The following is a 13,452-nucleotide window of genomic DNA, read 5'->3' on the forward strand; positions in this document are numbered from 1 at the left end:
TAGAAGTAGCAGGAGCAGGCAGTATTTGTGTAAGGGGTGCTACAGGTGGCGCTGATTGATGCAGCGGCGGCACAGTCACTTGTTCCTCTTGGGGCTGGAACCTTTTTCTGTAGTCTGTGAGCATGGCCTGTACGTCTTGTATTAAAGAAGAGGGTAATTGAGCAAGTTCTTGCCTTGGTGGATCAACAGAATGTCTAAAATATGGATATTGTGTAGGAAGAACTGGTTAGTGCTGGTAGTACTGTTCATAGTCAATCCTCATCCTCCTCTTGGCACTTGACATTAAGTTCAGATGGACTATGAGCAGTCCCAAAGGGACCATCATCATCCGTTTCCTCTGTGTCTAGAAGGTGACTTGGAAGTAAAGGCGAAATCTTACTGGCGAATGAAATCCATGCCGTAGCGAAGGTCTGGACAATCTGGATGGTGTGGACTGCATTTGAAGTGACTTCGTTGATGGGAGAATCGTTGACTGAAGGGACCGTCACCGACCCGATTTTCTTGTCAACAGCAAAATCGTCGATGTTGTTGATGCGGCCGTAGACTGTGTTCTCGTCGACGGTGGAGCCATCGTCAACGGTAGAGCCGGTCGATGGTAATGGTGTCGTCGCCGACGGTTTTCGACGATCGCAACCTCTTCGCGGAGGTCTTCGACGACGATAAGGATAGTGTCAACGATATTGGGACGTTCTTGCTCGCTGTCACTGTCGTAGGCAACAAGAGTAGTCTGTGTTGCTGAAGAGACGGGTGTCGACGGTAAAACCGACGCGGACACTGATCTGTGGCTGGATTTATGCCTGGAAGGTCCTGTAGATTCTAATTTTGCCTTACAAGTCCCAGAATGATGAGGCAAGACTAGCTCCGAGGAGACTTCAGATTCTTTCTCCTTTTTTCGAGCTTCTTTGGTCAGATGAGAGGTTTTAGGGTGTTTCTTGACCTCCTCAGGCTGACCCTCAGGTGACCTGGGCCTCTTATGGGATTTAAAGGAAGTGTCGCTCTCCTCCTCAGAAGATGCTCCTTGTGTCTTCTTTAGCCACAACAAAAGGCTACCCTATCTTTAAGAGTCTTAGTTGAAAAGGTGTGGCAGATTTTACATTGCTTTGCCTCATGGTGGGGATAGAGGCAATGGATGCAAATCTTATGGGCATCATCAATATGAAGCCTTTTTTCCCCCAAAGGATTTACAAGGGCAAAATAGTCCTTGCCTGTCAGACATTGTCCAGAAAGAATATGACTTATCTGAGAGAAATTTTGAAGAACTGAGCAGAGCGCAGGGAGACTCCCTTCGCACACAACGGGCGGTGAAAATCTGAGGCACTCAGCCTTTCTTTGGAAAGGTTCTAGAGGGTGCTGGTTACTGATTGGTTGTATTTAAGTTTGGTCATTTTTTTTTTTTAGAAAAGGAGGTAGATAGGCTATTAAATGTATGGTTGCCTTCATAATAGCCTATGAAAGATCTTGAATTACTGCTTTATTTATGTTACCATGGGACTCCCACTTCGACGATGGGGAATAATTCAAGCATGTGAATCTATGAAAGATATCCCAATACAGGATAAATGACCTTCCTATGATCTTTCTCCTTCTTCCTTTTTGCATTTATTAGGCTTTCACTTATAGTTTCTTGCTTTCTAACAACTAGAATCAGGACTCTCCAGTTGGAACAGATGTAGCGCTCTACAAATCACATCATTCATTCATCAAACCCATAAAGTAGCCTCCACTTGCTTTGGCGTATTGAGATGGTTAAGAAAAATCATCTGGTGTCTACCCGCCTCGTCGCAAAGAACTGTAATACAGGCACTGATCATTACCAGGGTGGATTATGGTAACATTATTTATCTGGACCACCTCCACCACTTCACCAGCCTCACTTAGGATGCTCCAGGTAGTCCAGAATGTGGCTGGCAGACTATCATTCTACCTTGCCAAGCATGCCTCTATTTTCACTGTGCTTTAAGATCTTCATTAGCTTTCGATTGAAAGGCAAATCCATTTCAAATCTCTGTGCTATATGCATAATGCTATGTCAAATTCAGGTGCACTATTTTAGATCTCAAGTGGCACCCTACGAGCCTAACCATCATCTTCGATCATGAAACAGCAATTTTCCCAGTTTCCAGAACTAGTCAAGGTCTCTCTCGTATTTGGGCCCCAAGCTGTGCAACACTCTGCACATTTCTATTAGATCCTGTCGATCTTTTTGATTTTCTGAAAGCTCTTAAATACTTTTTGCAGGGTTAGCCAAAAATATATTGCAGCACTGAGAAGTCCTCAACAGACACTCCTCTTAATATCTAAACAAATGATAGGACTTTAATCACAAACTTGAGCAAAACATATCAGCTGTATGTGTAAATATAAAAATACATGTTCTGGCCCACTGTAGGAGCCAAACCACACTACAGTGAACAGGTACACCCCCTCCACCTAAGCAGACTTGAATCCTAATAAAGATCTTACTAATTACCAGAACCAAGGGTTGAAATGCATTGAATGTCAATGAGGTAAATAAAAAAGTACTACACTGAGAAGGCTTATTCTACTCGAACACTTGAAAAACGTCTCATTTAACATTGTAGGGTAGTGTTCCCCCCCCTCAATTGGTGATATCTGTCCAAGCTGACAAAGGAGCACAGTAAAACGATATGAGTGCACCATCACTTATGTAATGGACTTGAGACAAACCTGCATACTTGTTTTAGAACGTCACTTTTTTGGGCACTTTTGATGGTGATGGAAATTGCATACAACTAAGAACATCACTTACCTGATTTAAAAATGGTCTGTCCACTCTGGGGGGTAAAGGTTTTACAATAATTTTACAACAATCTTATACAATAATCTTTCACATCAAATGCTTACTGTATAATAACATTTTTGCAAGGTAACAGTCTAGAGAGTTCTGAGAATTGTTGAATAGTTTTTAGGTGACTTTTACTAGACATGTATGCTCATAAGAGTTCGAGTAGTGGCCCTATCAACTGTGTAAATGAACTAGCTCACCCACACCAGTTTGTAAAGGGCACCACCCAGCCTTACTTAAGCAGTGTCTCATGCAGGACACGATCAGCCGGTACTTGCTTTTCTGTCAACAGTACAAGGTTATCTGGGACTAATAGCTTCCATTTCAACACAGTATAAATGTAAAAATCTCAGCATAGGCAAAAGGATAAAAGTACCTGCAGGGGTCACATGCCATCAGCCCAAATTGTAGGAGACGATGTCCGTGAAAAATATGAGAGGTCTTAAAAAATACACACAAAGAACACACAGGGTAAAAAAATGAAGTTCATCAGCAATCCCCTTTAATAACCTGACATTAAACAGCAGTACAGCAAATTATCTAAAGTGGCTTTCTTTATTTTTGTTTAATGAAAAGGGGAACTTATCAGAGAAATGAAGATCTGGCTCAGGTCCTGTTTGGGATTCTTGCCTACGTGCACAGAACTTAAAAACAAAGAAAATAAATGTACTACAAAGGTCTCACAATTTCAGTTCACTTAGATTTATTTTTTAATAATTAGTTTTTGTTTTAAAACCAAACAAATAAATGGAATCTAAAACTGGTGGTGGGGAGGAGGCTCCCCCAGTGTGAGATTGTAATAGGTTTCCATATAAGCCATGTGGCGTACAGGTGCCAAGAGGGGGAAAGAAGAGGGCTGCTGACTGGCATAACCACCAGCAGAAGGCAGGCTACCCCCTTCACTGTAGGGAATAAACACCACGAGTACTATCGCCACATCAACTGCTTGAAGCACAGAAATGTTGAGAAATGGTTCGGCAGAGCCACCCATTTATCATAGTGTTCTTTTCAAGCATCTGACACACCTGACTGAAACTAATCAAAAGAAAATAACAGTTCCGTCACGTCATGATCCCACAACTAGAGTGCCTAATTGACTGCAATGGGTCGAAATGTAGAAATGCATACTCAATTATATGACTGCACCTAGGAGTCTCAAATTCCATGATACGAATCAAGTTGAGCCGTCTGGAAATTGAATGGTGATCTCATTTAACCATATTGGACTCCAAAAGGTTTACAAGGAATGACAAATATGTGCGGCTTCTTTCAAGTAGGAGCTTTGCCTGTGCCGGTTTCTAAACAAGGTTAAACCATAAGAACTGCAATTGAAGCCTTTCTTGTTGCATGCAGTGGAGTGGTGGTACTAAACAAAAGGGTGTGACGTGGCTGGAGGTTTCATCTGATGATCAAGTGCTTGAAAAAACTATCAACACCTCTCAGGTTATCCACTGTAAAATGTGGTGAGTCAGTATCTCAAAAGCAATTCCAACATTTTATCCAAACTACTGCCATTACTGTTTTGTCTTGCCAAATGTTACAACTGGAAAATGTTTTTACTCGTATTAGGACATCTACTATGAGACGAAGCTCAGTTTACTGGTCTACTGAAACATTCTATTTTGGATGGCACTCTGTGGGCAACAGAGGCTGAATAAACAAGGCATTACAGATTGAGATTTTATACAGGATAAAGACACTTTGATCAAAGTGCCAATATTCCCACAAAAGGATCCAGAGCCACACTTTTTGTTTCACTATCAAATAAATGATGAAACTGGATTTTATGCACATAGAAAATGCTTAGCACCATCTGAGCAGTTATAGTAAATATTTAGCATCAGAGAGGAGCTATATGTGCACGTTCTTTGAATGGTTCCAAGCAGCTCCTTTTGTGCAAAAATCAGTTTTAAGCAGGCATTGGTTCTGCACTAAAGAATCAACCTTTCAAGTTTCTCTTTTATAAATGAAAAGGGGTTGCTTGCAGGCCCAGCACCTAGACAGGAGTAACAGCATCTCTTCCCCTTCTCCTAAGGCTTTGGCTGGGGTCAGGCTCAGAGATGGCTCGCTGAAGGTAATCCATGGCTGATGACGATTTAGGGTCGGCCAGTTAAGGTTTTGCGGGGCTGATCCAGCCACAGATTGGCTTAGGTTTCCGTTCCTGCCTTTGGCAAAGCTGAATGTTACATGGTTTGCATACAAAAATGGGGACGGGAGAGAAAAAGTTACCCCAACCCTCCCCCACAACAAAATAGCAAAATAAAAATCCAACAGTTTAAACAGCAGGAGCTTGTGCCCACTCTTAAGAAAGGTGACCTATGAAGAGACGCCTCAGTTGGGGAAATCCCAGCATGCGTAGGAGCTCGAAGGCTGACAAAAAGCCCCATCCCCACTGACTGCGAGCTGGTGAATGGCATCCTGCGAAGCGCTGTGGAGCCACCCTGCCAAGGCAGCCCTGGGCGCTCATCTCCGGCAGTCAAAATGGTATCAGTCTGGTCGAGGGTCTAAGGATCTGGAGTGGGAGGAGGTGGGCTGGCAGATGGGCTTTGCACTCTGATGGGGTCAGTTCTATTTCAGGCAACGTTCAAAGTAAGTGGATCCGATATAACCTCCACGCATGGAGCGCTGCACGTTTTGCTCAAAGAGGCGTCTGTTATTCTGAAGGACTTCAGCAGCCTCTTTATTCAATGGGTCTTCTGGATTAGGCTCCTGAATGAAAGAAAAAAAAAAAATACTGTCATGAGCTTTAAATACTACAGAAGGTGCCAAGAAGAAAACACACTTAATAAAAAAACATCCCTTCTTACCTAACTATTGATCTCTCCCCTGTACTTAGTCCCTCCCCTTTGCTTTTTCCCTTATGTCAAAGATATCAGTTTTCTGACTGACCACAGGACATAGTTGTAGGAAAGTGCCTCTATATATACTGTTCCCAAATAGGTACAGCGTGTACAGGGTCCACAGTCTCCAGAGGTTTGGCAGTGGCTCAAGTTAGATATAACCTTACTCTCTAAAGTGGTAGCTTGGTCGAGCAGTAAGGCAGTATCAGAGGACAGTGTAAAGCATTTGTTGCACACAATCAGTCAGCAAATGGTCTCACACACTCAATAACTGAACTCTAGACCAATGGTTTGTATATAAAAATATATGGTTGTTTTATTTTAGAACCAACAATAGGTATCAAAATTTACTTCCTCAGAATGAGATGCTTTAGTTAAATACTTTGCAAAGGACAATTGACTTGGAATGCAATAGTTACAGTCTGTTGCAATAGGCAACACAATTTCAAACACAATAATACATTGAGCTCAATGGGAATTTTAAGTTATATGCAATTGATTACTTTCAGGATTACTTTTTTAACTCCAGGACTGGATCCTAGATTCAGCCCTGGGACAGTTCTTGGAAACGAGTAAATACTTTTTAGTTACTGTTGTGATTTTTAAGCAATATTTTGCTGTTTTAAAAGTTCACACTTAGAAACTTTTTCTGATCAAATTACCAATGTTATCCTATGGAAGGAAATTCACTTAGCAGGTAAGTTGGGTTAGGGTTACTTTTTCTAGGTTAGTGTTGGATCCTGGATCCATAACTAGTGTACCACCTGTAAGAAGTTGAGAAACCGTTTGCAAAATCGACAGATGAAAATTTCATAGAAAAACAGTCAATGGTTTCCTAGGGAAGAAAATTCGAGTTACGGGTAAAGTATGTTCTTGTTACTTTTGTAATCCAGTGCAGGGACAGCTATCTAAAACAGGTGAGTAATTAAGTTTTCACAGTTGGTACGATTTTTAAAAAATATTTGTAGTTTGCAAAAATCGACACTTTGAAGAAATTTTACAGAAAACAGTCAATGGTTTCCTATGGGAGAAAATTGAGTTAGTGGTAAGTACGGTTGAGAGTACATTTCAGGGTCAGTGCTGGGCACCAAGATCCAGCAGTGGGATCTCTCCTAATAGCAGGTGAGTATTTCCATTTGTTACTCGGTTGATTTTAGGTGAATATTTTAAAGTTTAGAAACTCCACACTTAGAAGAAATTTCAGAAGAAGCCAGTCAATGTTACCCTATGGAAGAAAAGTGAGTTATCAGCTTTTGGGTAAGTACTCGACTGGCAGAGTTAAGGTTCTGGGCACAGACTCAGGGGTCTCTCAGCGTCAGGCAAGTACAGTTGTTACACCCTCAGCGGCTCAGGGGCAGCCAGGTGCAGAGTGAGTTAGGCCCAATGGTATCCTATGGGAGGCAGGGGGACCTTGGTTGGTGGCTGCTGACTAGGTAGGAGTAGAAATTGCACTGCCAGGGCCACTGGGGCGGCTGGGTGCAGGGTGCTTTTGAGCCTTTGGGCGCTCAATGGATTGCAATGGGAAAGCTCAAGGATGAACAAAGGCTGCAAGCTCGGGGACGAAGATTCTTCGAGAGGTAAGAGGATAGGTAGGTACCCTGGAGTCGGGCACAGGGGGCCGCAGGGCACCGGGTGCAGGGGTGCCTTTTGGTGTCGGGAAATCTCACCCTCTGTTGATCGCGGTTGGGGGGGGGTCGCTGGTTCTGAGGCTGCAGGCTTCTTCAGGAGTGTCGAGGGAGGTCCTTGGGTGACGGACTCGGGGTCACAGTTGCCGTGGGGTCGTCCTCATGGTCTTTGTTCACTCCGGCACAGGCCAGGCTTGGCGGGTGCAGAGTGTGAAGGACGGCACAGGCCAGGCTTGGCGGGTGCAGAGTGTGAAGGGTTCGCGGTTCTAGGCTGCTGCCAGGGATTAGAAGTAGATTTTGAGTAGAGCCTCTACTCATGGGAGTCCCAGGGTTTTAGAGTCAAAAGGTAGCCAGGTCCTCCGGGGTTTGTTAGGTTGCTGGCCACAAGAGATGCCAGGTTGGAGCAGGAGCAGGTTCGAGGGTCGACAGGCCGGTAGGGCTGGGGCCAAAGCAGTTGGTGTCTTCCTCTTCTTAGCAGCTGCAGGGCAGGTCTTCTTTCTTCTAGCTCTTCGGATTTCGGAATCTCGGGAAGGAAGGTTCAGGGTGACCCTAAATACTAGATTTAGGGGCGTTACAGGTAGGTAGAGGGCAGGGACCACTGGGTCCCTGTCCTGGGGTGGGTACGCCCCCTATCCTGCCACTCTCTGTGGAAGGGGGGCAGTGGCCTAGTCCTGATTGGATAGGGCTCCCCATTTTCAAGATGGTGAGGGCCCGGAGATGTGCTTCACCTCGCCTCCCCCACCTGAGGGGTGGGGTTGGCAGGGCTGGCACATCCCCTGTCCTTACTTCGAGTTTCTGGCCAGTCGTCCCGCCAGAGTGGGGGTCAGAACCAGTGGGGGCCAGTTGCTGAGTACAGCAAGTGGCCTGGAAAAGCTCACAAAGGCGGCATGCCTTTGAAGCTTCCCCCTGCCCATCCTGGGGGAGGAGACCTAGCACCTCGCCCAGGATGTGCATTGTTGCAGGCCCAGGAGAGCAGGGGTTCTCCACCCAGGGGTCCAGCAACATGTCTGCTGTGTGGCAGCCTAGGCAGCCTCTCAGACAAGACGTGGATTGTAGGTTAGGTTTCAGGGGGAATCTCTAGAATGCCCTCTGTAGTGCATTGTACATTAAATCCCACACTGGCATCAGTGCTGGTTTAATGTGCTAAGAAGTTTGATACCAAACTTCAGTCTTCATTGGTGCTGTGGAGTTTGGGTTTGACGAGCTCACAGCACCATGTACTCTTAAATGGCAGCACTGCAATTACAGTGCCCAGGAATGGACCTGGGTACTGTAGGGGCACATGCTCCTGTGCCCACACCACTGGCACAGGGCACCCAGCTAGAGGGGTGGCTGATGTATGCCAGGGCAGTGTAGATTGTGGGCATGGCACACAGGGATGTGGGCCATGTCGACTCTTGGTTTTGTCTTGTACCCAGACACTCAGCCTGCATGGGCAGTGTGTTTGTGTTAGGGTACAGGGCCTCTAAGGGTGGCACAATAAGTGCTGCAGCCCTTAGAGGCCTTCCCTGGTCACAAGGCCCTGGGTACCTAGGGTACGATTTACCAGGGGCTGACATGTAGCCAGGGTTTGCCAATTTGGGTTTTAAGGAAGGAACATGGGCCCTGGGCACCTGATTGGCAGGAGTCCAAGGCACTCTCAAAGTACATTCAGCAACTCAGCAAAAAGTGGGGGCATACCATGCAAGAAAGATGGCCCTTTCTCACAATAGTGAGTAGTGGAGTACTGAGGAGCATTATCTTTTGCAACATGTTCATATGAAAATTGTGAATAACAGCATAAACAGCTTTGTTACAGACAATGGGCCGGAACTTCTCCCAGGTAATGTGAAGGGCTGAAACTGTTTTATGAAAAGCTTGCTTGAAGTTATTGCTATTAAAAGAGGGTTCACATATCACAGAGTGCACTTTTTCACACAATGCTAATGCCTGTTGGCCTGTGATATACTTCTCAATATTGATGAGCTTTGCGACACTGATTATTATATTTTATGTATTGCACTTATTATATATATATATATATATATACATACACATATATATACATACATACATACACACACACGGGCACGTTTTTGTGGTTTATTTTTAAACTGACCATTAAATATGATAACATAATCCGTGTATGTTTGGCATATGATTGCGTTATTTAGTGGTATGACTTAGTGAGAACGAGATGAAATGCAGATGTGTTCCTGTACAAAGGGCCACTGGATGGGATAGAACATCACAGAATGACTTAATGTTTTAAAGCTGGGTATTTATGTAGTAGACACTATGAAACAAAAATCACCTTGAGGCATTCAAGCCTTACAAATGTTGATCCAAGACCACAGAAACTCGAGAACAGCCAGGTTTGGTTAATCTTTCTGAAATACGTTCTGACAGATCCTCTCCATTAACAGCATTGTTCAATTTTCAAAACTGCTGACTTCAGTCTAAAACTCCTAACTTACTGTGGTGGTGGTGAGACCAACAGTCAAAAACACGGACCTTTTCTGCATCAAAACGCTCAAACATCCCAGAGATTCAGCTCCACACTACAAAGTTTATGTCATGTCTTTTTCTCACAATTATAAAAGGTCCATTGTGAGACTTAACACCCAATAACATGACGTGCTTCAGGAGAAACTCTACCTGGAGCATATACATGAAAGTGCCATGTTTATACCAGTTCAGACATTGCATTCAAAAATATGTTACCTCAAATCAATCATTATTATGCGACTGATTTTCAATTAGGGATGTGTTGCCATTGGTAAATTAGTTCTCTGAACACAACCAGGTCCAATTACAGACAGTCCGTGCTTTCTCCCAATTTTTATTTAATTAGCAATTTTTATATATGAAGCTCCTTAACGAAATTGAGAAGTTAAGACTGAAAACTACTAAAAGTCTGTTTAACCATTCAGCGCCATCTTGTGGAAATCAGACGATCTTTACACAATGCACAAAAAATGCAATATTTTCAACAGTTCCTCAAAAGAAATATTCCCTTTGGGAAAAGTATCCATTCTGCATCCACTCGTTGAATATTTGCAGAAATAAACTTCGGGGATTATGTTACTTAGCTGGTAAGGATCTGTGCGTCGTATGTACTGCTCTAGATTCACATGCACTTCCATCTAGTGTTGGGCACAGACTTTTGCAACAGCCCCCTCCCCCTTTTTTGTAAATGTAAGTAGCAGCAAATTATGTCCTGTAACATAGTTGTGGAAGAGGATTAACAGTTCGGGGTACAGTAGTGAAAAGACAATTTCAACGTATCATAGCAAATGCGTGTGGTAGGCCTACAGGTTTCCTTTAGTGATTCCATGCACTCTTAAGTTGTATGTTGAGCTACCCAAACACTAGGATCTCAGGAGCAACATTGCTATACTGTGATTCTGTGAGAAAAGGTCCAGCCTGTTGGGGAGCCCCATAATGTCCATTGTGGGGCAACAGACATTTCTAGAAGGAATGAGAATCATGGCTGCCTGGCCCACACTAGAATAAGGGCAAGGGACGTTTATCGCAATGTCCTCACCATTTACAATAGAAGTGGGAGAGGAGGAAAGCAATATGCAAAGATCCCGGACCAGTTTATCCACAAAGCACTCCGCACGGACTGGGGATGTGGAACCATGAAGGTCAAGTTTGGGCATTTTGCTTTTTCACAAGTGGCGAAAAGGGTGTTGTCAGGGGCACCCCACTTGTGGATTTGTTACTGTGTTATACAAAGTTGTTGTCCACTGGTAGGAGATATACTTGATGTACAGTCCAATGCCAAATTAGCTGCACTAGTACTGACAATCAAGGATTGTATGTTCTGTCTTGCTTTTGTGGGTAAAATAAGGCGGTCATAGTCAGATCGCACCAGGATGACCTTGCCACGGATGTATTTGAGAAAATCTTTCAGGGCTAGGTGTATGGCTTAATGTTCAAGATGACTGATTTGGGGACCCCGTTGATGAGGTGGCCACAGATCCTGGACTGATGGATTGAGATGCACCACCCACCCGCTCCACTTTGTGAGTGATACGATCTTGGGGACGGTAATTTGGGGAACTGGGTCCCTATCCACACGAGATCTACCCACTGAACTTCGCTTGTGACTACTGTACATATGGCATCTTGCGTAAGGGACTTTGGCTATGAAAGGGGCCTATCATACCAAGGATTGTGCATCACTGTTCAAACTGGGAGAGTTTGGAACAGCGGGAAAAAAAGAAAAAAAAGTCTGTAATTTTTGGAATGCCGTTACCCTTTACTCGCTTGGGGAGTCTTTGCGAGAGACTGCATGGATGACAAACTAAAATGGAATGGGTCTGAAATGGATGGAGGTGGAATATGGTAGCGTTTCCTGCAAACCCCAATTCATGCAGAAGGGCGATAGCCGCTTGGTGTGAGCTGAGCAGTTGTGTCTGGTTTCACTTTGGATCAGCCAAACGTCTAGGTAGGGGAAGATGCCAGTTTCCCGGGCCCCTTCCTTGCCCCCCTTGAAGTGGGCGTCTACCACTGCAAGATATTTGGTGAAGACCCCTGGGACCATGGTGATTCCGAGGGTCAACATTTAAAACTGGTAGTGTTGACCACTTATCATGAAGCGCAGATACCATTGATAGGCTGGTAGATGGGGATGTGAAAACGGTCATCCTTCTTGAAGTTGCCTTGCTGCAGCCAGGGCATGGCATCCTGTAGGTTATATCCTGTATGATGACCATATGGAAATGTTCTGAGAGGATAGGTGTGTTGAGCGGGATGCTTAGGTCGAGGATTGGCCTGAGGGTGCAGTCTTTTGAAGATGAGGAAGTACAGGGAGAAGACACCTTCGCCCTGGTGTTGAGGGTGCTTTATGGCCTCTTTGAGAAGGAGTGCCCAAAACTCTTCTTACAGTATGGACTAGGAGCATGTGTGAGGGGGTGAGAGGTTTGGTGGGGGTGGATATGAGCTTGAAGCAGAAGCTGTGCTCTAAGATAAAACCCACATGTCTGTGATGATCTATAAGCAGGGAAGAAATCCCTGGGGCCTCCACCCTGACAGGTGTAGTGTGGAATGTGGGGCAAGTCAATGCTTGGAGGAAGTGCCCCTGCCTCGACCATTGGAGTGGTTACCCATAAAGGTGCCCTGTGAATAACCCCCATCACATTTGGGTGGAAAGTCTGTAGCTGGTGTTGGTATGACGGTGTTGGGTCAGGGGAAGTAGCCATGGACCCACCCCCTATCTGGTGTCTCTGAAAGAAGTCTGTCTTAAGGAACTTGAAGGTCACCCAGGTCCTTAGCAGTAGCATTGGCGCATGGTCTGGGGTCAAATGAAGTAGACTGGGGTCTTAAGAGCACCACTCCCTACTCTCAGACTTTCTCCTCTTCTGGCTCAGAGGAATCAGATACAACGATCTTCGTAATGGGTTGATGGGCCGGCATGCCAGAGGGACTCTCAAAACTCGAAACAATCAAAACAGGTGGTGGACCCACAACAAGCAGTCTCTCCACTACCAAAGCGTCTTTTTGCTCCTGAAGACCAAACAGAACTTGCAGCAGGTGTTGTCGTACTCTAGGGAGAGGCACCGGTTATACACAGTGTGGAGATGGCCACATGGGCATTTTAAGTGGCACGGATGGTATCCTTTTCATCACCTTGTGCATGATTTCATTTTCCGGCGTCAACAGGGAAGATGTGGGGTCTCGAAGGGTGGGGACGATGTTTGGAGAGGTGGATAGAAAGGAGTGAAGACGAAGGAGGACTGGCATAAAGAACTATTCTCTATAACAGGAAGGGAAGAGACGACAGAACAGCGTTCAGATTCGATACTAGAATCATCTTTGATACACGTCTGAACCAGATGTCGGAGAAAGGATGTTACTTACCCAGTAAACCTCTGTTCTTGGCATGTACAGCTGTAGTTTCACATGCTTTGCATACTCCTGCCATCTAGTGTTGGGTCCATATGTTTGCAAGTTGTTTTTCTTCGAAGAAGTCTTTTCCAGTCATGATGTAGGCGATTCAACCTTTCGTAGATGGTGCACATGGGCATCGGCTTCATTGTTAAGATTGTTTTCCGGCAGAGAGTGAGAATGGAGTTAGTAAGTAAATAATAGAGATGTCTTTGCGTATGTATTTAGAATAAGATGGAGAACTGCAACAGTTACAGGTACCTGGGGAGGTGGGTGGTCACATGTGAATCTACAGCGGTACATGCTA

The 13,452-nt window shown here is 44.7% G+C and overlaps 1 protein-coding gene across 5 annotated transcripts in view; it reads right to left on the bottom strand.

The window, feature by feature from the left end:
• Positions 1-3,286: 3,286 nt before the first annotated feature.
• UBE2M (ubiquitin conjugating enzyme E2 M) overlaps positions 3,287-13,452 on the bottom strand; it is a 151,993-nt gene continuing 141,827 nt past the window's right edge. For 4 of the 5 annotated variants that reach the window (XM_085616660.1, XM_085616659.1, XM_085616662.1 and 1 more), the window contains one exon: positions 3,287-5,515. In XM_085616660.1, coding sequence (XP_085472786.1) covers positions 5,375-5,515 — 141 coding nt within the window. In that variant the 3' untranslated portion in view covers positions 3,287-5,374. The remainder of the gene's footprint in view (positions 5,516-13,452) is intronic. The other variant, XR_014966489.1, reaches the window with a different exon arrangement.

This window comes from Triturus cristatus, chromosome 7 (genome assembly GCF_964204655.1).
Source record: "Triturus cristatus chromosome 7, aTriCri1.1, whole genome shotgun sequence".
Taxonomy (NCBI): Eukaryota; Metazoa; Chordata; class Amphibia; order Caudata; family Salamandridae; genus Triturus; species Triturus cristatus.